The 26,993-nt window shown below is 41.5% G+C and overlaps 1 protein-coding gene across 1 annotated transcript in view; it reads left to right on the top strand.

Moving 5' to 3' along the window:
• Nucleotides 1–26,993, top strand: part of LOC127572097 (sodium/hydrogen exchanger 9-like) — a 363,415-nt gene that overhangs the window by 185,852 nt on the left and 150,570 nt on the right. Inside the window, exons 10-11 of the mRNA XM_052018976.1 lie at nt 16,961–17,074; nt 25,146–25,257. Coding sequence (XP_051874936.1) covers nt 16,961–17,074; nt 25,146–25,257 — 226 coding nt within the window. The remainder of the gene's footprint in view (nt 1–16,960; nt 17,075–25,145; nt 25,258–26,993) is intronic.

Genomic DNA, 26,993 nt, shown 5'->3' with positions numbered 1-26,993 from the left:
TACATCAAAATGAAGGCAGCAAACAATGTATGAATTAAAGCAACTCCCAGAGATGTTTTTTAAAAAAATTGGTGTCGACTTCAAGTTTAAGACCTGGATTTGAGCAAATCATTCATGATGACACATCATTATACAATAGAGTAGTGCTACTCTGTTGGAGACACATCGATTGGAGGCTTGTCTTAAATCAACAACCCTACTGCATAATTTGAATGTATGCAGGGAGTTGTGGCTATCATTCCTGTCTTGACTGACACTACTGAAAACAGAACTCGTAAATTTGTTTTGCGGGACGTTATACCATATACTGTCTGAGATCGTTGCTGAGTGAAAGGCATTGCAGAAATCGCAGGTTATTTCTTTTGGCAAATTTCTCATGCATGGAGTTCTTGGCAGCTATAAAATGAATAGCTGTTTTCCCACCATGGGCAAATCCATTTGTGTACCTTAATGAGTTTTATCAAGAAGGGCATAGTAAATGGGCTACTGCTTGTCTTCGAGAAAGTTTTGTGATGATTAATGGAGTCAGAGAATTATACAGCACGGAAACAGCCCCCTCGGCCCAATTCGTCCATGCCAACCAAGATGCCCATTTAAACTAGTCCCATTTGCCCGCATTTGGTCCATATCCCTCTAAACCTTTCCTATACGCGCATCTATCCAAATGTCTTTTAATACATACTGTATATTTGCCACATATCTATGTTTTTAGGAGCATATGTAGTGTAAAATGAAAAGGAAACAGAGCAAGCCGCTAACACTGATTTTGCTACAGTTAGGCACCATCTGCTATATTGAAGAGTCTGTGAATTAGCAACTCCAATTCACAAATCACCCCACCCCCCCCATCTGTGGACCCAATGATGGCCAGAGCTCGAGACCACTGGCAGTCATGAGCCACCATCGGGTCTGCTCCACATGCGCCATTACCCCCTTCTGCTCCCTGGTTTCCATGACCCCTCCTTTTCCCACCCCTCAGACTGCCACAAAGGAACATCTTCAAAAGCCCTGACCCACTTCCTGTGAGTTGGAACACAAATGATGTTGTAACTCCTTGCCCCTGTCTAGTAGACACTGCCATCTGGGAAACATGTCAAGTTTAGCACTTCTCAAGGGCTGAAAATCAGGATAATGATTTCTTAAAAGTTGGATGTCATAATTTTTTTGTGTTACTTCAGATATAGTCTTCACACTATGTGAACTCACGAGCTTAAGTCCATTTTTTCCTTTTTTTTCTTACATAACTTTTCAGCAGCTTTAGAAAATCACAGCATCATCAGAACGCCTACAGACTGACTCAATCTGTAACCATCCTCTTTTAATGCAGAAACTTCAGTGTTAATGAGACAGCACTGGGAGCTGCATGGGAAAGGTCAGTTGCATAATTTAGTAGCTTCTCTGTAAGTGAACAAAGTGACACCTGTGGGAAGTTTGCAGAAAGGTGCAAAAGATTTGTTCTGAATAGAGGAAAGATACTGAATCATTCACAACGTACTGCATGCATTGTGGCTTCTCTTAGCCCAGCAGATCTGTCTTTCTTAACCACCTCGATATACAAGTGCTCTGTGAGACACACAATTGTACAGAATAGTATTCAAAGGTCATCTTGCTTATCTTCAACCACAATAGTTTCAATTTGGCATCCATTACTTACAGCAGAATTACATTTTCCTTTAATTCATGGTCAAAAATGAGCAGATAAAAACCAGGTTCTGACGTCACAAATCCAATATTCCTCTTAGTTCTGCATTAGAGAAATCAATGCTGCTTAAAGCTTTATGTCATAAAATCAATATTCCTTTCGGACATGTTGTGCGGCATCTTCAAATTTTGATGGTAATGGCATTTTGGCACTACAGTGGGAGACAAATAATTCCAGGGAAAATTCACTGCTCTATGTATATTATCAATAGGAGCTGATATTTTCTGTGAAGCAATAATCCAGCTTCGATTTCATATGTGTACGTTCACTCTTTGACATTATTGGATTCTTTCAATGGGACTTGTCAGCAAGTATTACTTATCCTTTGTTTCTTAGTTACTTATTTACAGGATGTGGACCTGGTTGACAATGCCAGTATGTATTGTCCCACCCGAATTGTTATGGAACTGATGAGGCACATTGGTAGTTCTGGAATCACATACAGGTCAGAATGGGCAAGAACGAGAGATTTCCTTCCCTGAAGGACATTACGGTACAGTGGGGTGACACAGTGGCGTAGCTAGTAGAGCCACTCTCTTACAGGGTCAGAGACTAGGGTTCAATCCTGGTCTCCAGTGCTGTCCATGCAGAGTTTGCGTGTTTTTCTTGTGACCATATGCATTTCCTCCAGCTGCTTTAATTTACTCCCACATCCCAAAACTTGCAGGTTGGTAGGTTAATTGGTCACTGTAAATTGCCCCTCATGTATAGGTGAGTGGTAGAATCTCTGAGGAGTTGATGGGAATATGGGGAGCATTTTTTAAAAAAATCATTAATGTGGCTTGGGTGTAAGTGAGTAGTTGATGATCAGTGCGAAGGCTTGTTTCCATGCTGTATGACTCCATGACATCAGTTGTTATGACAATTCAGTAGTTTTGGTTACTGTTACCATGGGATGAGTTAATTACATGAATTTAAATTCTCCAGCGGCCATGGTGGGATTTGAATTCATATCTCTCAGTCAGTGGTCCAGAATAGTGGCTGATGGTCTAGTAATTTAACCACCTTGCTTTTGTACCTTGCACAGGCTATCACACATTTGGCTTGAGCAATAGTGCAATGTTCATTTAGAAAGTAAATCTCACAATCAGTACTTTAAGAAATAAATCTTTCGTACAATAAGAAATGCAATTGACATAACATTTTTGTAATTTTTTGTGCTTCAACCATGTCCATTGAGAACAATTTCAGGGCGAGAAAATACAGGATTTTGAAATATACACAATTGCTTTAAGCCACAGAACTCCAACTGGAAAAGTGGTCTGTTTGTTACTGACAGAAAAAAATAGCATTAAATTGAAGGAAAAGGCCAAAGTCAAAGTTGTGTTTATTGCTATATGCTCAAGTACATGTATGCACAGGTGCAATGAAAAACTTACTTTTAGTAGCATCTTAGGCACATAGCATCAGATACACAAACATTCACAAGAAAAACCTAAATTAACAACATAAATTGTCCAAAATTATACATAAAAGAACACAATTAGAACAAAAAAAACAAAGTCCTTTGTAGTGTAAAGTAATCATTGTGTTACTATATTGAGGTAGTGATTAGAGTTGTGCAGATTGGTTCAAGAACCGAATGATTGAAGGGATTTAGCTGTTCTTGAAAGTGGTGATGTGGGACTTCAGGCTTCTGTACCTCCTGCCTGAAAGTAGCTGCGAGAAGATGGCATGGCCCGGATGGTAGGGATCTTTGATCAGACATATCACCTTCTTAAGGCAGTGCCTCATGTACATACTACTGATGGTGGGCAGAGTCCACTACTCTCTGCAGCTTCATACGTTCCTATGTATTTGAATTGCCAAGCCAGACCATGATGCAACCAGTCAGGAAACTGTCAACAGTACATCTGTAGAAGTTTGTTGGAGTATTCAGTGACATGCTGAATCTCCTTAACCTTCTGAGAAAGTAAAGATGTGGTGTGCCTTCCTTGTGATTGTATCTATGTGCTAGACTTATAAAGTTGCAAGAAAAAGCAATAAGCCTGGGACCATTTTAGAACTCACCAAAGGAATACTGAGAAACTGATAAATAAAGGGAAGGTAGAATATGACAGTGAACTGGCAGATGCATAAAAGGCTATGAGAATTTCTACAGGTATGTGAAAAGGAAAAGACTAATGAGAATAAATGTGGAGACCTTACATACAAGAATAAGAGAATTTATAATAGGGAGAAAGGAAATGGTTTTGTTTTTATGGAAGAAGATACAAAAAAAATGTCAGAAATACCAGAGAACCAAGGACCTGGAGAAAATGAGAAACTGAAGGAAATAAGCATCAGTAATAAAATATGCTGGAGAAGTTGATGAGACTGAAAGATGATAAATCCCAAGGATCTGAGAGAGGTGGCTATTGAGTTATTTTTTAAATTCTGTAGATTCTGGAATGGTGCTTGCTGATTGGAGGGTAGCAAATGCAAATTTAAGAAAGGAAGGAGGACAAAGGTACAAAATGATTGATCTTCAAGTAAAATGTCAGTAGTAGGGAAAATGCAGGTATGTACAGTGAAGTATGCCATTGACCATAGACCATACTTGGAGTATTGTTTGACAAGTTTGGTTTCAAAAATTATGAACCATTGAAGGAGATGCAAAAATATTTCCTGGGATGACTCCAGATCTTATACCTATCAAGAAAGTTTGAACTATGTGGTTTTTTTCCCTTAGGGTTTTTAAATTATGAAAGCATTTGATAGGGTTGACATTTTCATTTGTGGAGGACACAGGAACTAGAGACCAGAAATATAAGAGAGCCGTTAATGAATCCAGTCAGATTTCAGTCCTGTTGCAGGGTCTCGACCCAAAACATCGACTGTCCCTTTGCCACCACAGATGCTCCTCAACACGCTGAGTTCCTCCGGCAGTTGATAGATAGATAGATCTCTTTATTAGTCACATGTACATCGAAACACTCAGTGAAATACATCTTTTGCATAGAGTGATCTGGGGGCAGCCCGCAAGTGTCGCCACGCTTCCGGCGCCAACATAGCATGCCCACAACTTCCTAACCCGTACGTCTTGGAATGTGGGAGGAAAACCAGAGCACCGAGGAAACCCATGCAGACACGGGGAGAATGTACAAACTCCTTGCAGACAGTTGCTGGAATTGAACCTGGGTCACTGGCAATGTAATAGCGTTGCACTAACCACTACACTACCATAGTTTGTTCCTTGCTCCAGATTCCAGCATCTGCAGTCTCTTGTGTCTTCAGGAGAAACTTTTTTAAACACCCTCTGCTTCAGAGAGTGTTTAAAATGTGGAACTCATAATGCAACAAACTGTGGGGGTGAAGCGAATTAAGGGGGAGCTAATAAACAGAAAAGAAAGGAGTAGAGAAATATATTAAGGAAGTTGAATATGAGGAATGGGAGTAGCTTTTGTGGAGAATGAGTACTAGCACAGGCTGGTTGAGCTGAAACTGCAATATAATTGGTTTCTCATAGAAGGAGGCTATTAGGCCCATCTCAGAACTATTTCATCAATCCCATTCCTTAACTTACTTTCCTGCAATCTATTCTCTCTTAATAGGCCCATTAACTCCACCTATATTCTCCTGCCATATATCCACACTAAGGTTCAGTTACAGTATCCAGTTAACCCATCAACATGTGTTTAGAATATGGGAGTACTCTGGAGCACTTGGGGAAATCCACACAGTCACAGAGAGGACATGTAAACTACATGCAGACAGCGCCAGAATTCGGGATTGAATATGGTCGCTGGAGCTGCGAGGCAGCAGCCCTACCAGCTGTGCTAGTGGTTCTGTGATGATTCATTACAAAAGAGTTCATATAACGTTGCCTTCAGGATGCAGTGTAGCCTTCCAGCACCTGCATGGTGAGTGCACACTTGATTTTCACTTTGAAGGTTAGACTGACTATCAAGGCTGAGACAATTGAATTTGAAAGCAAGGTAGGCTTTTGGCAATAACATAAACCCTCAGAATATTTTTCCAAATAACTTGTGGATTGTTGATGCATCTTTCAAAATAGAGTAGTGCAACGTAAAGGTTAGTGGTTAAACAGCTACTGAGCTACTCCAGGTTGCAGCTTTTAATTCATTTTTAAAGCAAGTACCTAGAAATTGTATCAGGGCATTGAAATGTGCCAACTGCTCTACACAGACATCCGTAGTGCAGTCCAAATCAATGGGTGGAGAGACAGATAGTTTCCCCATCAAGTCAGGAGTCAGGCAGGGTTGTCCACTCTCCCCTGTCTTGCTCGTGTGCTGTATAGAACCTTTTGCCGAGTCCATCAGTAAGGTTGAGAGCATAAGAGGGGTGACGTTGCCAGGCAGTGGCGGGCACCCAGGCGAAAACCTCCCTGTACATGGACGACGTCACCGTCTTCTGCTCGGACCCGAGGTCAGTTTGCAGATTGATCAGCATCTGTGACCAGTTTGATTTGGCATCAGGGGCCAGAGTTAACCGCGCGAAGAGTGAGGCCATGCTCTTTGGCAACTGGCCCGACCGATCCAGTGTCCCCTTCACCATCAGGGCTGACTACCTGAAGGTGCTGGGGATCTGGTTCGGCGGGGCCAAGGCACGCAACAAGAATTGGCGGGAGCGGATTGGAAAGGTGAAGCAGAAACTGGGACTGTGGGAATGGCGCTCCCTATCAATAACTGGGAAGATACTTGGTCATCAGATGTGAGGTGCTCTCAGGGCTGCTGTACTTGGGGCAGGTGTGACCTGTTCCTCGCTCCTCTGGCTTGGAAATCACCCATGCCGTCTTCCAGTTCATCTGGGGATCCAAGATGGAGCGGGTCCAATGGGTCGCCATGCACGAATCCCTGGACAATGGGGGCAAAACTGTCCCAATGTCGCCCTCATCCTGATGACCACCTTTGTCTGTGGCTGCATCAGGCTGTGCGTGGAACCAAAGTACGTGGGCACCAAGTGTCACTACATGCCAAGGTTCTACCTGTCCTTAGTTGCGAAGGATGGGCCTGGCCCCATTGCCGCACAACATCCCAGTCAGCTGGACGTTGGCACACTACCTGTCCTTCGTGGAAAAGTTCTTCCAGACCAACACCTTTGACCACAAGTCCATCAGGCAGTGGTCAGCATGGATCATCCTGCAGACACTACAGGAGAAGGACTCGGTTGATACTGGGGTGGTTCCCTGAGCAGACTGTCTAGAACATCTGGCAGTAATGCCTCATTGCCAGAACTCACCTACAAGCACCAGCACTCGCTTGGCTGGCGGTGAGAGGGGCCCTTCCCAGTCAGATCCTTCCTGCATGGTTGTGGTTGAAACATCACTCCCAGCGTGCTGCCCTCAGGATGACTGCACAGGGGACGAGACGGTAGCCCACCTCTTTGCGGGCTGTGGGTTTGCAAGGAGGGTGTGGCAAAAAGGTGCAAGGTTCCTGTCATAGTATCATCCCTAGCAGCTGCATAACAGAGGATTCTCTGATCTACGGCTGTTCCCGGGGATGCACATGGAGACAGGACATCAACTGCTGCTGGAAGGTCATCAACTTGGTGAAAGATGCCCTTTGGTCTGCTCGATACTTGTTGGTCTCCCAGCACTGCGAGATGTCCGTAGGGGAATGCTGCCGACTGGCACATTCCAGGCTGCAGGAGTACGTGCTGAGGGACGCACTGAAGCTGGATGCAGCCAACGCAAGGACTCGGTGGAGAAGGACTACAAATCTGCCATTGGAGATGGAGGGGCAGGGTCAGGCGAGGAAGCCCCTTAAGTGGTGTGAATATTGAATTGGGGTATCACCCCAGGGAGCCACATCGGTGCTGTGGTTTTTTGGAAAAAAAAGGTAACACTAATGATTGATCCATACACGAACGTAAAGGTTGCACTGTTTTATTGTCTGTATATAGTTTTTATGATGAATAAAGTTTATTTTTAGAATAAAAAAATATTGAAATGTGTGTTGAAATGGTATACATGTAGGCCCCGCATTAGTTTCAGCTGGGCCTCAAAGCATGTTCTATGTGCAAAGAAGGATTCCCTGGCCTCAATTGTATATAATTTCAGGAGTTGTATTCAAGTTGCAAATTTACCTGTGCAATTTCCTTTTGTGAATGGACTTCTTAAAGTTGTGGTTCTTTGTTTATGCAGTCTCTCCTTGTAGTCCAAGTGTCATCTTGGTAAACCTATGCTGTACTTCCTCCAAAGCAATGCATCTAAAATTTGGGTCCTACGGAGTACTGAGGAATAGAGTCCAAAGATCCCCAAGGTAGCAGCACAGATAGATAATGTAGTTAATAAGGCACCTGGGATACTTGCTTTCATTAGTGGGAACATTGAATATTAGAGCAAGGAAGTTGTGGTCCAAACATTTAGAACATTGGTTAGGACACAGCTGGAGTACAATATGCAGTTCTGTCTCCACGCTAATAAGAAAGTTGTGATTGCAGATGAAGAGGGTGCAGAGCAGATTCCACAAGATGTCGCTTGGGATGGAGTGTTTCAGTTTCCGGAGTGGAGGAGACTCGAGGGAGGACCTGATAGAAGTGTACAGAAGTATGAAGGATGTAGATACTGTAGATAGTAAGAAACTTTGGGACCTAACAGAGGTGTCTAAAACCAGAGGGCATGGGTTTAAGGTAAGGTGTAGAAGGTTTAGAGAGGATCTGAGGAAGAATGTTTCACTCAGAGAATGGTTGGAATTTTTACGCACATGCACACCTGAATCTCTTTGGACTGCCAATATTTCCAGTTTTTCTCCATTTAGAAATGAATGCTTTTGTCTGCATTGAAAACATGTTTCTCATTGCTTAATCTATTAATAGAGCTTGGCTTAATGCTTCCAACAACACTGCTTACCACACTCCCCATCTTTCTATCTTATACTGGGCAAGAAACTTCCTCCCCAGTACAAAAAGACCCTAATAATCCAGTACCCTCAGGACTTCGGTGGTGCTGGACCTGCAGATTTTCCAGACTATCGGATATAACTCCCATTAGTACTCCAAAACATTTTTAGTTCAGTTCTTTTTAGACGTTAAATAGTGGTACAATAAAGTTCTCAGTGACCCAAGTGAGTTTAAAATGAGTGAAACAAAATACAATGAGTTTATAGGAAGCATGGGAAATGAGGCACCAGTGAGTTCAAAGAGAGTGTGGGAGGCTTGGGCTGGTGTGTTAAAGGAAGAGCAGGGAACAGAACACTGTGCTTAAAGGGAGCACATGAAATGGGAACCTGTTAAGTTTAAAGGTATTGTGGGAAACAAGGCTGGCTCTAGTGATCCAAATGCCAAATCATCAGGATTTCTGAACAATCAGATATCAGATTATCGAAGTTTTATTGTATCAAGAATAGTGGCTGCCCCAATAGACACCATTAGTCACCTAGGGATCTCCACCCCCTCCCCCAGTGTTCCGCCTCCTATTTTTCACCCAGCCTCTTAACCAGGTCAATAAGTTGTTTTCAGTTTTAAGTGGTTCAACTTCTGCTTATGGTCTTTTAAGAGGGACTTTACCAAATGTACTCTGGCAGTTCATAAAAATGATATCTATAAGACATTTCCCTCTGTACTCCCTTGGTCATCTCTTCAGAAAATAGTCGGCATGATCAACACCTTCTAAATCACCCTTCTCTCCGATCAACAGAAATTTTCAAGGTACATGGTTACTATATCTTTAAATTACAGACTTCATTAATTTCCTGGCAATGTTAGACTAACTAGTCCGTAATAGCTCATTTATCAAGTCTGACCTTTTTAAAATTAGAGGACTAGATCTCTCTCTTAAAGGCTGCCTGATTCACTTGAGTCTGCTAGGTTTTAAGCAGAACTGTGAAGCTCAGTTTTCCCAATCACAAGTTCAAGTTTATTAGCATTGGCATATGTACACAAGGTATAAATGCCATGAAAATTAGCTTTTTGCAGCAGCAGCACAGTACATTACAGACATAACAAACATAAATTAACATAAACTTAAATTAACATTAATTATACATAATTTGCACAACAAAATCAACATAACAGTAGTGCAAATTGAGAGAGACAAAAAGAAATATAATCCGAGATAGTGTTAGGGTTTCTCAGGTCAGTTCAAGAACCTGATGGCAGTGGGGAAGAAGCTGTTGCTGAACCTTGAGGTGTGAGTCTTCAGGCTTCTGTACCTCCTGCCCAATGGCAGCATCAAGAAGAGGACATTACCCAGATGATGGGGGTCACCTTGCTGAGACATCGCCTCTTGTAGATGGTGGGGAGAGTTGTTACCATGATGGAACTGGCTGAGTCCACCACTCTCTGTAGCCTCTTGCGTTCCTGTGCGTTAGTTTCCAGACCAGGCCGTGATGCAACCAGCCAGAATGTACAAGAAGCTCCAGTTAAGTATCGGCTCTAGAATGTCTGCAGTGCTGAGCCAGTGGACAACTCAAGTCCAATGGAAAAGCACAGACTTCCTCAGATTTCCTCAGCTATCCAACTGGGCCATCTGCCTACTGAGTCTGCACAGTATAGCCTGGTACAAATACAATGGCCCTATTGAAATCAATGGGAATAACAGGCTTTCCACAGTAATCAGAGCTTTGTATTTAATTTAATTCAGTTAATTTAAATGTGTTTGTTTTTAAGTATGTAAAGTTGTCATTTTATTCACACTTTTAATTTTTAAACATTACTTTTTTTAATGGCTGAATGTTCATGAACGTCAGTCATTCACAAACATTCAGTCTCAGTGACTGCTTTGATTGCTGGTGAACCTCGTTGCAAGGCTTAACCAGCCCTCAAAGCCGCTCTGAAGGCAGAGCCAGACAGGAGTGGCTGCACTACACCTTGGAGCCAGCCTCCCAACAGGGCTGGGGTCACTATGAATGAAACAGCACTGTTGAAGGACCCATGTGCACCTTGTCAGTCAACAGAAGGACTATCACCTGTACCATCTCTGACACATCTGAATCTCTTTGTCTCCATCTCAGGAGACAAACTAGCCACTGATATCTACTATAAACCCACTGACCCCCACAACTACCTTGACTGACCTCCTCCCTCCCTGCCTCCTGTTAGGATGCCATCCCTTTCCCTCAGCTTCAGTTTCTCCCACATCTGTTCTCAAGATGAGGCTTTCTGCTCAAGGACTTCTGAAATGTCCTCCTTTTCCCAGAAATGTGGCTTCCTCTCTGCCATAGTTGAGGGAGTCTTTATATGCATTTCCTCCACATTCCATAAGTCTCTTCTCAATCCCCACCTCCCTCCCCCAAACAGGACAGAAATAGTTCCCTTGGTCCTACCTTTCACTCCACCAGCCTCCGCATCCAGCATATCATCCTTCGCCATTTCTGCCAGCTTCAACAGGATCATATCATTATCAGTATCTTCTTCCCCCCTCCACCCCCACCCCTTCTGTTTTCTGCAGGGACCACTCTCTCTGTGACTCCCTGGTCTACTCATCCCTTCCCACCCACCACTCCCCATCCACTGACACTTTCCCCTGCAACGATAGTAGGTGCAGCACCTCCTCACCACCATCCAGGAACCTAAAAAGCCCTCCCAGGGTTGACCAGCAGTTTATTCTTTGCTTCAGTTAACAAGAAGATCCAGCTCATTGTCTTTATAACTATTTGGCTTTTTAAAATGTGGATCCATCACAAAATGGCCAAACTCTGAGCCTTCCATTTCACCAACCTGTGCATCTTCTGACTTCAACATCACTCTACCCTCTAATCTCACAGCCCCCAAATTAGTGTGTGACCCTTTCTGGATTCTTTCCTTAATTGGACAAATTTGTTTCAAAATTTTCCAGCTCTAGCCTGCATTCTTTCAGTGTTAAGTTGTTTGAGATATCATCTCTCCTTGATTTAATTCTAGTTTGCACCCCATGCCCTATTGGCCCTGACATGGAAACTATTCCTTGAAGTCTTTACTTATTCATCTTGCTTTTATCTTTGCTAACAAACCAGGTGCTTATATGAAATTGAATGTCTACACTTATTTCAGTTAATTGGAACTGTGCTTAACAAAATACTGTATGTCTTTTTGAAAATAGCTAGAGAATAGAACTGCTGGACAGTGAATTAGATGAACCCTCTGTGTAAGATGCCCTCAAATTTATATATTTGAAAATGATTTCTTGCTTAGTAAAACAGTATGGAAACAAATGGTGCTAAAATCATTAAAAGTCCAAGAGCCAAACCTTGAAACATCTGACTAATTGATCTCAAATAGCCACAGCTAATGAGAGCATTGCAGCTTCCAATGCATTGTCCCTCTTGACAAAATATATCATCTATCTTTTCATGAACATCTGTCTCTAAAGACTCCTGAGCCCTACAGCTATTACTTAAAGAAGGACATCAACCAAGTTAGTCAGACTCATAAATCAGAGTCTTATTTTGCTGGCTCTTTGTTGAGTTGTTGCTTGTTGGAATGCATTTACAATTTAATTCAAGTAAATCATGTATCATGCTCACTGAGCTTCCCCTGATCCTTTATTTTTATGGAGAGGCAGCACATAATGGACACTCACAGCAGATTCAGCTAGCTCAGACTCTTAAGAGTGCAGATTATGTTATTAGAACTTCGTGCCAGGTGAAACCTCCTTGTTACTATTTCTTGCTCCACTGTGCAGAAGATTATGGAGCATGGTGAAGTACATTCGGAATACAGTTCTACAGCTTTTTGAAGAATAATTGTGCTTTCAAAAGGCGGCCCTTGCCTGGTCCTGCATTATAACAAGATTTGGTCTCACACATATCTAAGTGCAGAAGCTAGATTCAGAGAGAAATGTCTTATTCGGAGCTCCTGAAACAGCCACACACCAAGGGAAAAAGCAAAGACTGTGAGCCTCGAGGTTCTGGTGGCTCAGGGTGAGCTATTTGATGATGTGGATATGCTATCAAAGTAGCACAATGACCATTGGCTGTTGTTACATAAAGATAAATGGTAGAACAACGTTACTGAGGAAGAAACAGACAGTTAAGTAGTATCTCAGTATTCCATTTCTTTGGTAGCTCCGTGTACTTGCCTATTAGAATCTATTAAACTCACTACAGGAAGTTCACTGTAAAATAGGATTGGTGGTGCCAATAGATTGGGCTCAACGGGTGGTGCAGTGGGAGTCTTGCTGGACTCCACATTGGTGAGGGTATTGGGAAATGTTCACTGAATACACACCAGAAGTATGCAGAACAGACAAAGCATGATGTTAGTTATTGTGCAGTACTGATTTGATGCCAGCACAGCTCTTTTAGGAGTTCATTACTGCAGCTAGAACGCCCTGTCAGATTGCAAAGTCTGAGTCTCATTGTTTTTTTTATTTATTTTTTTTAGGATCTGGGTATTGCCCATCGCTGTTGCTCTTGAAAAGGTGGTGGTGACCCTCCTTTGTGAACTGTTGCAGGCTTTCTGGTGAAGGAACCCCCACAGGGAGGGTGAATCCCCCATGGGGAGGGAGTTCCAGCATTTAGACCCAACAGCAAAAAAGTAACAGCAATATATTTCTGAGTCAAGATGGTGCACATCTTGGAGGGGAATATTCAAGTGGGGTGATACCATGTACTGCTACCCTTGTCCTTCCTTGTGGTAGAGGACACAGGTTTGGGAGATGCTCTTGAAGGAGTGCATTTTGTAAATGGTACACACTGCAGCCCCTGTGCTCTGGAATACAGAAGATGAATGCTTAAGGTGGTGGATATGGTGCCAGTTGAGCTTTATCCTGGATGATATGGAGCTTCTTAAGTGTGTTGTAACTGCACTCATCCACTCATTCTCCTGATTTGTAGGTTGTAGATGGTGGAAGGGCTTTCAGATGTCAGGAGGGAATAATTTGCAGTCGGTTAATCAGCTTCTTGACTTGAATTTGTAGCCACAGAGTTTATGTGGCTGGTCCAGTTGAGGTTCTGGTCAGTGGACACCCCAAGGATGTTGAAGTTGGAGGACTCAGCATGGTAATGCCATTGAATGTCCAAGTTAGCTGATTGGACTCTCTCTTGTTGGAAGTGCTTTGCTTATCACTTTTGTGGCACAAAAGCTGCTTGCCACATCTCAACCTGAACATTATCTGGAATTTAGTGCATTGCAGAAATGGGCTGCTTCATTTGTGGAAGAGTCGTGAATGGAACTGAACGTTGCTTAGGGTTACGGAGGTACCCTGTAGGCTTCGCTGTTCTCTTGTCTTTCCTTTTCATCAACATGCACCTTCAGCAACTCAGTTGGCAAAAAGTTGTGAGGTAAAGACTACAGTGTAAATCTAACTAATCTAAGAGCCTGTTAGATGCTCTGATATGGTGGTATAATTCTTTTTGCTGTTTACTCCCCAATTTTTCTCCTTTTCAACTTCCTCCATCTCTCAGGTTGCATTGCCTGGTGACTCCCTCAGAGGTTCTGACATCTCACTTCCATTGACTCCATCCTCTAAAACTTTTTTCTCTCTGCTGGCTGACAGCTTTGACCAGTAACTGAGACTGAAGTGTTAACAAACAACATTTCGTACCAACCCATGTAAGGAGATATGACAGCAGATGATTGGCTGAAAGGAGCAAAGGGAGGTGGAGAACTGGAGAGATCTAGGAAGGCAAATCTGGAGCTCAGGCAGCTAGACACAGTTATTATAACAGTAGGTGCAAGAGTGAAGACTTAGAACATCACAGATATCTTGGAAGTTCTTAAGACTGGAGGAGGCAGCAAAGATAGGGAGAGGATCAGCCAAGGAGGGATTTGACAATGAGGCTGAAAGTCTTAAAATCAAAGCTTTACTTAAGCAGTATCAACATAGGGTGCTGGGTGAACAGGAGTTGAAATGGGGTAGGACATGAACTCTAGGTGAGCTTAAATTTATGGACATTAATATAGTGGCCATCACTATACAATACTCAAGTACCCAATTTTTGTTTACTTTGAGTGACAGTGGGAATGAAAGTGGGGGCAGGTCTGATTCTAATATCTCCAGTTTTATCCTATTGCACAAAACCCAGACTAAGCCAGTGTGGTTTCAGTTCTCTAACTTGTGATTTTGGTGATTAACCAAGATGCTGATGTCAGGTGCACTTGGAGAAGCTTCCCCATATAGCACCACTATCTGTAATGAGGAGTTTATTTGCCTTGCTTAATAACTATACAATGAAATGTAGCATTGGAGGAACCTACAGAAAAGAAACTAGAGAGCAATCTGGAGACATGTAGAGAGAGGAAGTAGAAGTTTGTGACAACTATGAAGGTAAATGAGGAAGGCCTATAAAAAATGGACTTACTGGGTCTGTGGAATCAAACAATTGTTAAAGTAAATCTGGAGACGCAAGAGATTCTGCAGATGCTGGAATCTGGAGCAACACACACAAAATGCTGGAGAAATTCAGCAGGTCAGGCAGCATCTATAGAGAGAAATAAACAGTCGACATTTCAGGTCCTGATGAAGGATATCGGCCCGAAACATCGACTGTTTATTTCCCTCCATAGATGCTGCCTAACCTGTTGAGTTCCTCTAGCGTTTTGTGTATGATTAAAGTAAATCCCTCCACTTTGTGAAAAAGACAAAATGTGTCCAAAACCAATGTCCTCAAATAAGGACAATTACATAGGTATGAAGGAAGCATTGTCTGGAGTGGACTAGAAAAATAAGCTAAAGGAAAGGTCAATTGATGAGCATTGGCAGATAGTTAAGCAGCTATTTTGTAACACAGCAGAAATTTATACCAATTAGAAAGATGGATTCAGTGAGAAAGATGAACCGTGAGAAGTGTGTTAACAAAGATAGTGAATCAAAAACTAGAGCATGCAAGGTAGCAAAAGCTAGTGGTAGATCAGAGGACTGGGAATTTTTCAGGAATCTGCATAAAAGGACATCAAAGCTAATTAGGAGAGAGAAAATTGATCATGAGAGTAAACTGGTAAGTAATATCAAAACAAACAACATGAGTTTCTATGGTATACAAAATAAGAAAGGGTAGTTAAGGTAAATGTAGGACCCCTGGAGAATGTGACTGGGGAATTAATAACAGGAAACAAGGAAGTGACAGATATTTTAAACCACTTGTTTTCACAGTGCAGGATACTGCAAATATCCCAAGGTTATCAGATTGGCTCTTTTCAAATTGAAGGGAAGAAGTTATCATGAGGGACATAACATTGGAAAACCTAATAGAACTAAAGGCAGACAAGTCACCAGAATCCAATGGCCTGGATCCAAGGGTCAAAGGAAATGGCTGCAGAGATTGTGCAGCCATTGGTTGAAGTTTTTCAAAGCTCACTGAGTTCCAGGAGAGTGCCAAGTGTTTGGAAAACTGCAAATGTGACATCTGTGTTTAAGAAAGGAAGAAGACAAAAGGCAGGAACCGAGAAGCAGTTAATTTAACATCTCTTGTTGGGAAGATGCTGGAGTCTGTAGTCAAGGAAGAAATAGCTAGTCATTTAGAAAAGCTTAACACGATCAAAACAAGTCAGTGTGGTTCTATGGAAGGAAAATCATATGTGACAAATTTGCTAGAGTTCTTCGAGGATATAAAAACAGAATTGATAGAGGGGAACCTGCAGGTATGCTGTATTTGGATTTCGAGAAGGCATTTAGTAAAGTGCCACATGAAAGGCTAGTGCACTAGACAGAGTCTCACAGTATTGGAGGAAGTAATCTAATGTGAAGACTGCTTATCACATAGATGTTGGAGAGTCAGAATGCTCCCGTAATTTGCCCTGCTCCAATTTAAAACTCTCCTGCAAGGTCCATACTTATGCTTATCTATAGCTATCTTAAAACATAAGGAGTTGTGATCACTGTTCCCTAACTGTTCTCCCACTCAAAGGTCGGTCACCTGGCCAGGCTCGTTACCCAACACCAGGTCCAGATGCATTGGGCTAATTTCTGGAATGAGAGGGATGCCCTATCACAAAGGGCTAAAAAAGGTTAGACCTGTGTTCTTCAGAGTTTAGAAGAATGAGAGATAATATTGTTGAAACATACATGATCCTGAGGGGGCATGACAAGGTAGTTGTTTCCACTAAGGAGACGTAGTTACAAGATAAGGGAGCAATCATTTAAAACTGAGGTGCACAGGAATTTCTTCTCTCAGAAGGTGTTGGATCTGTGGAATTCTCTACCACAGAGGGTTGTGGAGCTACCACACTGAAGGTACTTCTATTTAAAGGGGAGGTAGAAACATTTTCGAAAGATTGAGGAATTTAGGGCTATGTGAAACTGGCACAGAAGATATGAGGTCCAGGATAGATCAGCTGCAATCATATTGAACAGGGCAGGCCTGAGGACCAGGTGGACAACCTCCGTTCCTATTTTGTTATGTTCTTGTGTTGCTTCTTTTCTTAGATATAACCAAAATAAAAAATTTTGTTTTGCAGCTTTTTGAATTCATGAATTTCATGGCTGAGAACTTCATCTTCTGTTACATGGGAGTTGCCCTATTCACCTATCAGAACCACATCTTCAATGCCCTCTTCATATTTGGAGCCTTTGTATCCTTTGACTAAACAGTATTTTGTTATGGTCTTATGATTCTTTATTTATCATATTGGAAAAATAGAAGTGATTGGTGATCAGTTCAACTGCAGTGGTATTGGTTTATTATTGTCACTTGTACAGAGGAACAGTGGAAAAACTTGTCTTGCATACCGATCGTATAGGTCAATTCATTACACAGTGCATTTACATTGTGTTAGTACAGAGTGCATTGAGGTAGTACAGGTAAAAACAATAACAGTACAGAGTAAAATGTCACAGCTACAGAGAAGGTGCAGTGCAATAAGGTGCAAGGTCACAACAAGGTAGATCGTGAGGTCATAGTCCATCTCATCGTATAAGGGAACCGTTCAACAGTCTTATCACAGTGGGTTAGAAGCTGTCCTTAAGTCTGGTGGTACGTGCCCTCAGGCTCCTGTATCTTCTACCTGATGGAAGAGGAGAGAAGAGAGAATGACCCGGGTGGGTGGGGTGTAGAGATTTTAACAAAGTAAACATGTCTCATTTTGCTTCTTCAAAGTACAAAGCAAATAAGGATGCAAGCTGAACTTAGAAATATTAAGGTTGGTCCAAAAGGGGCAATTCAGAAACACCTAACGGAGAGATGGAAGTGCCTAGGGAGGGATTTCCTCCTCAGCTAATGTGGGACTAAGGCTAAGTGAATCTACAAAGGCACTAGAATGGGAGAAGATTTGTATTGATATATCACCTTTTACATAGTAAAATGTTTCAATGTGCTTTGCAAGAGCATTATCAATTTGACTCTGAGATACATATAACAAAAGAAAGAAAACAGGCAACCAAAGCTTTGCTCAAAAAAGTAAGTTTTAAGGAGGACATTAGAGGGAGAGACAAGTAGAGAAGCAGAGAGATTTAGGGAGAGAACTTCACAGTTTAGGATCTGACAGCCATCAAAAGTGAAGCAATTAACCCATTGTGCTACTGAGATCATAATGTTAAAATCACAGTGTTCAAATGTGCTAAGTTCCTGACCTCAAAGTGACTTTGCACAGGGGGAGAAAGAAAATTATAGGGAACATCATCAAAAAAATCTGTCAGTCACTTCATAACAGTTACTGAGGGACATATAGTGGATAGTTGGCCTCAATTAGGTCAGGATTTCTTGAACAATAAATCAACATAGTTATTGGCATGCCAGAAGGTTCCTATTTCTATGGGCTAGTTACTTTGTAATTGCTATGGAGACCAGAACTCTTGGCCTGATTTATGAGTCTCCCTTCATTGTGACTCAAAGATTATTTCTAATTTGACCCTTTCAGTATAGAGGCCGAGATAACTGGAAGATAATGATGTTTCTTTTTGTCAGCCTGTGTGTGCAGTTGTCACAAAGTGAGCAATCCATTGTATCAAAAGCTGTGGAGTTGAACAGTAATTAGATCAGAATGGAGAATAACAATGCCTGGCTCAGTGGATGCATTGTTTAAATCAAATTCCCAGGGCAACATTTCAAAAGAGTATTTTTTAATTAAAACTAATCCACCAAGTCCCTTAGTAATTTTGTTTCTTTGTTGGCTAAATTAAGAAGTTTACAGTATGCCCCTCTAGGCCGAGGCTGCAGTTATTCTACCCATTTATCAGGATTTGCATTTTTATCTAGTGCTTTATCATATGGTTCCAAAACATCATAAACCATTGCACATTAATGGGTAGCTACATTTGTACAATTCCCCCTATCTTGGAGACACAATGCAGAACACATACATACAGGAGAGGCAAAGGAACGCAAAGGCAGAGTGATTTTGAGGTAGTCCAAAAGGATATTTACTGAGAAAAGTACTAGTCAGGATCTTTAAATTTTTCTTTGCCTTTGCTTGATAACTGGGAAACTAAACCCAAGATATTCAGTCTAAAATAGCTGAGGATGGTGATTCTTTAAAATACTTAAATGATAGATTGAAGGATCAGTTAGTTATCCACCCATTGTACAGTTCTGTCAAAATTGAGAAGGAGGAATGCTTTCCTCTCCTGAGAGAGTATAGGCGTTTCTATTCTGTCCTTGGGGATTAAAATTGCCTCATTGTTTTGGTGACCAATTGGTCAATCAGTGGAACAGCTCCCAAGATGTGAAGTTGCTAGTATTGATTCATTCAGATGTAAATTAGTTATATATCTTTCAGGAATGAATATTTGGGGACTTGGGATGTGTGTGATTTAAGGCACAATGTGTTGAAGATGATAAGCTTGTCAAGAGCAGGTGACTTTGGATCTTTGGTTTCCAAAGCTCTCCATCGCCCAGAGTTTCCTGCATCATGCCTTAGCCTGTTATTGACTGACTGATAGAGATTGATTGCTATAGGTAAGTCATTAGTTTCATCACTGTTGCAAACATGTGCCAATCAGGATGGATAAGGAGAACTCGGGGAATTTTAATCTTCTGTCTTGTGGTAATTCATATATTCAGTCCACAATGCAGAAATGTATTTTAGTGCATAAGCAAAAGAAGCTTTTGGGAATTACAAAGCTGTTTTGAGTTAAGGTTTGGAACTGTTTTAAATAATCTTAATGACTGCATGAGGTACTCTTAACTAACTAAATTTTAAATAAATAGGAGTCTTGGTAGAATGTTGATATTAGGAAAAGTATTTAAAGTAAGAAATCTCCCTGAGGGCATAAAATAAACCTGAGACTGCTTTTAATAAGTTCCATGTTCTTCTCATCTTCCTTTAAATGTGAATCCCTTGGAACTGGGCTATAACCAGGGTGAATCTTCCTTATCATCATGAGGCAGAGTTGGAGAAATTAGCTTGCAGTCAACCCCTATTGGTATTCAACTACTTTCAACATCCAGCTTTTCCTCAGCTCAAAATCTGTATTCAAAGTGAATTTGCAAGTGCGTCATAAAATCATAACTACAAGGAGTCCAAGTCCACAGGTATAAAATGTGCGAGAGAGGTGAATTTAGCTCTTGAAGTCAAATGTAAGCACTGTAAAGTACTTCTGAACTTTGACCATTAAGATTAAATGTTTTCCCTTGAGTTTGATCTGGGTTGTAAAGTAAAGCCAGTTGTCCCAGGCTATTTTCACCAAGTTCCTGCAAATGTTGGGAGGATGTTTCTTTTTGTAGGGAACTAATGTTTCAGAATAAAGGGGCATCCATTTAGGGTGGAGTTATGGAGGATTTTCTTTTTCTCAGAGGGTTGTAAATCTTTGGAATTCCCTAATCCTGAGAGCTGTGGGGGATGAATCATCGCGTATGTTCATGGTCAGGATAGACTGATTTTTGGTCTTTAGGGCAGTTAAGGATTATAGTAAACAGCCAAGAAAGTGGTGCTGAAGCCAAGATCAGATCAACGGCGGAGGCTTATAGGGTGATATGGCCCATTCTTGTTCCTACACCTTATGTTCCTCCAAGCTAATAACAGTGCCTCAACTAATAATGTCCACAAATGTTATACTCTGGAGCAGTTATCATCACAATGGTACAGTGACATACAGTTGGAAGGTAGTGGCCCTGTGAACTCTCAGCATTGACTCCAGACCTCATGGCTCAGGCCAAACATGGACAAATAAGCCACCTCCTGATAACCTCCTGCCCTGCCTCAGTTGATGGATTAGTATTTCTTCATGTTGAATAGCATTTAGAGTCAAAGTGTAATACGGCATGGAAACAGGCCCTTCAGCCTAACTCGTCCGTTTGAAAGAAGACTGGCAAAAGCACAGAATGCCTTCTGGCTGGGGTCTTCAAGGTCCATCACCTAGACTGGACTAGTTAAGACTTGAAGAACGTACTGCTGCAACATAAATGCCATTGGTTAAATTGGTTGTTATCAATCAATTCTTTTTTAAGGTTTACCATTTTGGGATTAGATCTTGTGACTGCTCCATGTGTTAAACAACAGTATTCGGCATGCAAAGTTCCAAAGTCTGTCTGTTTCTTTGAAGAAAACCAGTTAGAAATGCTAACCTGACACTGTTCGCATTTTTTTAATTTAATGAAGTACCCTTGTTGTTAGCTTGAATTACCAACTTTTTATCTCAGTGAGAGATACCGAGACTTCATGTCAGAAGCATCGATTGATGAAATTGTGAAATTTCGACACGGTGCCTGAATCGGAATATGAACGTCAGACGTGTTTCCTCTAAATTGAGATAACACAGGGACGTGTGCCAGGAGACAGTGAACTATGTGATTCAATTGAGATTGTGAAAGCTGAAGAAATAAAGCCACCTGAGCTGTTGGATTTCCAGGCAACAGCCACAGTGGAAGGAAGAATTTTCACTGTATATTGAGATGGCTCTCACAGATGAACTAGAAGAGATGAAAATAAAAATGTTATTGCATCTCATTAGGGGAGAGAATTGTAGCTGTAAAGCCCTCAAACGTGAACATGGAGAAGGCATTACAAACGTATAGTGGTCTGCCTAGAATTGAAATAATTGACCATTACTGATTACTTATTCTAAAACAACATTTAAAAGTATAATAACCTACTGCTAATTTAATTAATATTGTAAAATATTCAATCTAATAAAAGAACAGAAAAATTACACAAATATACCTTTTTAATTAATGTTGATGACCCCATTCAAATGAATTGGACCAAGCTATGGCTGATCTAAAGCTGAGTGGCCAGGTATGCAATGTTTCTGGCTCCTTGGCCCAGCAACAGTTCAGTGTTAAATCCAGAGGTGGAGTGAGAAATCACATGCCCGCATATCCAACCATCTCCATCCAAGCAATGCACAGGCATGGAAATCTGGAGCGAGCTGAAGAGTGCACTGTAACTAGCCTTTGGTTCTATATGGGGCTGTTGGCTAGTTGCTATGCACACAACAGCATGTTCGGACCCAATGTTTAGTGTGGGAAGTGTCAGAATCCATCCACATTTGTGGAGGAAGCCACAATAGGAGATTAATACTGACACTGTTATGTTTTCTTGAATCAGGTACTGTGGTTGTTAGTTTAAATTATAGACCACTTTCCAGTATCTTAATGTATGCCAAGATCTACAGCAATGGCAAGGGAGTCAAGATAAAGGATAAACTTACTTGATCTTTCCATCTCCTATCTATATATTGCAGATGAGACAAAATTCTCTCTTCATGCCCTGCGTTGTGTTGTCTGAATGACCTTCATGCTAAATGGAATAAATTTGGAACAGGTCTAGGAGTTAAAAACTGGCCGTCTAAAAGATACTCTGGACCATCAGCAGCAGAATTGAATTCTACCACGATCTGTAGCCTCATGGCCGAGTATATCTCTTTCTCTACCATCACAATCAAGTTAGGGGATTTGCCCTCATTTAATGAGGAGAATAGAGGTACATGCCGAGAGCAAAACCAGACATAGCCAAGCATTAGGTGCCAACGTCATGAAGTTAGACCTCGTGCACGAAAGCCAATGCAAGCAGCATGCAACAGACAGAACAAAGTAATTCCAAAATATAGGAAATTAAACAAAGTTCTGTTGTTATACCATTTTTAGTATTGAATAGTGATAAACAATTAAATAGTTAACAAGGTTAGGAGGCACCAAGAACATCCCCATCCTCAAAGATGGTGAAGCCCAGCATGAGCATGCCAGAGACAAAGCTGAAGTATTTGCACCCATGTTCAGTCAAATGTGCCAAGTGATAACAGAGGCTAATCTTGAACCAATTTTGTTCATTCACATTGTACCGAGAAACAACTAAATGTATGAAGTGAAACATACAAGATCTGACAACATCCCAGCTGTACTACTGAAGACTGAGTCCCTGTACTAGCCTTGCTTCTAGTCAGACTCTTCCAGTGTAGATACACCACTGGCCTCTACTACAAAATATACATTCTCTGTGTATTATGAACAAGATCTATGAAATAATTCCAGTGAGTGGTTCAAGAGTCAACTCTCAAGTGTTAGCAAAGAAATGGAAAGAGATCTCAACAATGTAATCTGCTGGCAGTTTCTGTACAATAACCTGCTCACTGATGCTCAGTTTAGGCTCCAGGAGTGAAGTCATATCAAGGCAGGATTTGACTAAGTATGGCATCAAGACAGGCCAGTTATGTAAATATGTGGCAACAAGAACAAGTCAACAGCCGTTTCATTCTCTATGTCTAGGGTGTGTCAGGAAGCTGATGGAATGTTCACCACCTTCCTGGATTCTCAACATACTAGTAACATTCAGAAGCTTCCAGGTCAGAACTTAGTTTGAACACAGTTTTCAACTCAGAATATTCCCTCCTTCTATCACCAACACACCATAGCTGTAGTGTATATCATCTATAAAATTCACCACAACAGAACCTCTTAGCCTCTTGATCTCTACCACCTGGAAAGACCAGGGGGCAGAAGAATTGGAACACCACTACATGCATGTTTCTCTCTAATCTTCACACCATCCTTTCTTGAAAATGTATCTCTGTTCTTTCCTCATCGGTGTAGTAAGATCTGGGGACTCTCTGTTCATTACCACACAGACTTCAGTGGTTTAAAAAGACAGCTCGCCAAAGGCATTTATAGATAGCCAATAAATTCTAACCTTGTTAGCATCCAGTGAATAATTAAAATGCAGAATGGTTCATCCAAGGATGAACATCATCTGCAATTTTTACCAGTCCAAACAGATTCTGATTTTCAGTCTTCAAATTGGTGAAATGTAACAAAATCTGAGGACTGATATGGGGTCAATTAAAGGAAAAAAGGCTTAGATAGTTTCCAGCTTGGCTCATGTTACTGACAACCATGGGGAGACATTGAGAACCTCAGGGACTTCTTGGTTAACACTTCTTCACAAGGAAGAAAAGTGCTTTTCTGCTTAACAGATATGGAATAAGGTTGACTTAGAAAAAGAATTAATGAAAACAAAGCAGCTCAGCTGAGAAGCCAATGGTGTGAAGCTGCTATCCATGGGATTATTACTGAATACTTCAAAGTCAGAATTCTGCCTAACCATTTGATGCAAGACCATGGTCCTGAAATATTAACTTTTTCTCTCTACAACTGCTGCCTGATATACTGAGAATTTCCAGGATTTTGTGCCTTTGTTCATTATAGTTTACCTGCTTTAACCTTAAGCTGAGTATAGTCATGCAGTAGGAAACATCATGTTAAATATCTCCTGTACAGTTTAATGCACTTCTAAACTTCCTGGCCTAGAAATTTTTCTCTCCCATTTTCTGACATTAAAATGATGTTAGTTATCTCCCGAACACTGCTTCAAAGAAGTCTGAAAATATTGCTCAGTTTGTTAGAGCCAGTTCTCTGATTTAGTAGCAACAAGCTATAGGAGTCAAATTTCCTGTGTTGATAGTACTTTTCCTCACATTTCTTAACTTCAGGAAGTTGCCTTCATGTCACAATATGAACAGCAAGCTTACAGCTACTGGCAAAGGGAATGCATGCTGAATGATGAGGGGTTGTGGGCAGGCAGAATGGTCCCATGATAACAGAGGAACCTGCACAGGCCTTTGGGAACAGGACACACAGGAGGTAGCTTCCTTGCTCCATGGCAGGAATAGAATTTAAATTCAAGTAACTACATGAATCTGGAATAAAAATGTAATGTCACTAAAGGTAACCATGGAAGTCCTGTATTGTAGAAGTACATGTAGTTCACTAATGTTATGCAGGAGAAAGAACCTGCTGTCCTTTCCTGGCCTTTCAGTAACTCCAGACTCATCGATGTGGTTGACTCTTGACAGCCATCTCAGTTCAATTTGGGATGGGCAATAAATCTGACATTACCAGCAACATCCATATCCCCTGGTCAAATAAACAAAGTAAAAATTAAAAATAAACTTTCTCAAGTTAATATTTGCAGATCTTCCAGTTCCCAGATGCCCTTAACTTCCATTCTTTATATTTGTTCCAGTAATTTCCTTTCACCAGTTTGATCCTTAAAATGATCTGAAGGTAGTGCGTAAGGTTCAACGTTCTTGTCTGAACAACTGCTTGCATTTAGAAAATTTCTTTAATGAAATAAGGTCCATAGAAGTGTCTTGGCTGAATGCAGTGGGTAATGTTTTACAGCAACATACTGAGTAACCTAAAAATCTAAACTGTAATCTAAGTATTTATCAGCTGATGCATTTGCTATTTTCCTTAAGGTATTGCTTCAATAGGTCGCTATTTTTGTGGCTCGCGCTTGTAATATATACCCTTTATCCTTACTGCTCAACCTGCGACGAAAGAGAAGGATTCCATGGAACTTCCAACACATGATGATGTTTTCAGGTAAGTCAGTTCCTCAGATTGATGATGCCTTTTACTAAATATAAGTGTGCAAAAATGTAACAGGTTTAAATAGAGAAAGAGAAGGAAGTTCACCCTGGTAGTAGATGGTTGAAGGACCGGCTATAAAATCTTGGGCAAAGGATGCATGAAGTATGTGGTTAAAAGCATTTTTACTCAGAGAGTTGTTATGATCTGAAATTCACTTTAGAGGTGGCAGAAACAGAATCATTCAGTTCCTTCAACAGGATATTGGATATGCACTTGAGATAGCATATGTTGTGGGAAGGTGAGGGATGGGTAATGGGAATGACAGGATTGACCTACTTGGACCCTGCAATTGGAATTGGTTTATTATTGTCACTTGTTCCAAGGTACAGTAGAAAAACTTGTCTTGCATACCGTTCATTAAGGTCAATTCATAACACAGTGCATTGAGGTAGTACAAGGAAAAACAATACAAAATGCAGAGTAAAGTGTAATGCAGGTAGACAATAAGGTGCAAGGTCATAACGAGGTAGATTTTGAGGTTGAGAGTTCATCTTATGGTGTTAGGGAACCATTCAATAACCTTATAACAACAGGATAGAAGCTGTCCTTGAGCTTGGTGGTACGTGTTTTCAGGCTTTTGTATCTTCTGCCCAATGAGGGAGGGGAGAAGAGAGAATGTCCATGGTGGGTAGGGTCTTTGATTATGCTGACTGCTTTACTGAGGCAGTGAGAAGTATAGACAGAGTCCATGGAGGGGAGGCTGGTTTCTGTGATGTGCTGAGCAGTGTACCACAACTCTCTGCAGTTTCTTGCAGTCACGGGAAGAGCAGTTGCCACACCAAGCCGTGATGCATCCAGATAGGATGCTTTCTATGGTGCATCGATAAAAATTGGTGAATGTGAAAGGCGACATGCCAAATTTCTTGAGCCTCCTGAGGAAGTAGAGGTGCTGATGAGCTTTCTTGGCCGTGGTGTCTACGAGGTTGGATCAAGACAGGCTATTGGTGATGTTCACTCCTAGGATCTTGAAGCTCTCAACCCTCTCGATCTCAGCACCGTTGATGTAAACAGGTGCATGTGCACTGCCCCCCTTCCTGAAGTCAATGACCAGCTCTTGTTTTGCTGACATTGAGGGAAAGGTTGTTGTCATGACACCGTGTTACTAAGCTCTCTATCTCCTTCCTGTACTCTGACTCATCGTTATTTGAGATATGGCTTACAACGGTGGTATCATCTGCAAACATGTAGATGGAGTTAGAGCAGAATCTGGCCACACAGTCATGAGTTTGTAGGGAGTAGAGTAGGGGGCTTAGAACGCAGCCTTGTGAGGTACCAGTGTTGAGAATAATTGTGGCGGAGGTGTTGCTGCCTATCCTTACTGATTGAGATCTGTTAGGCAGGAAGTCAAGGATCCAGTTGCAAAGGGAGGTGTTGAGTCCCAGGCCCCGGTGTTTGGTGATGAGTTTGCTTGGAATTATAGTATTGAAGGAGGAGCTGTAGTCAATAAACAATAGTCTTAACATAAGTGTTATTACTGTCCAGATGCTCCAGAGATGAGTGTAGGACCAGGGAGATGGCGTCCTCCGTAGTCCTGTTTCGGCAATAGGTGAATTGCAATGGGTCGAGGTTTTCTGGGGGGCTGGGGTTAATGCGTGCCATGACCAGCCTCTCAAAGCACTTCATGATGGTGGATGTCAAAGCCACCAGGTAGCAGTCATTAAGGCACGCTACCTTGTTTTTCTCAGGTA

The sequence above is a fragment of the Pristis pectinata genome, chromosome 6 (genome assembly GCF_009764475.1).
Source record: "Pristis pectinata isolate sPriPec2 chromosome 6, sPriPec2.1.pri, whole genome shotgun sequence".
Classification (NCBI taxonomy): Eukaryota; Metazoa; Chordata; class Chondrichthyes; order Rhinopristiformes; family Pristidae; genus Pristis; species Pristis pectinata.
This window is presented reverse-complemented; position numbering and strand designations above follow the sequence as displayed.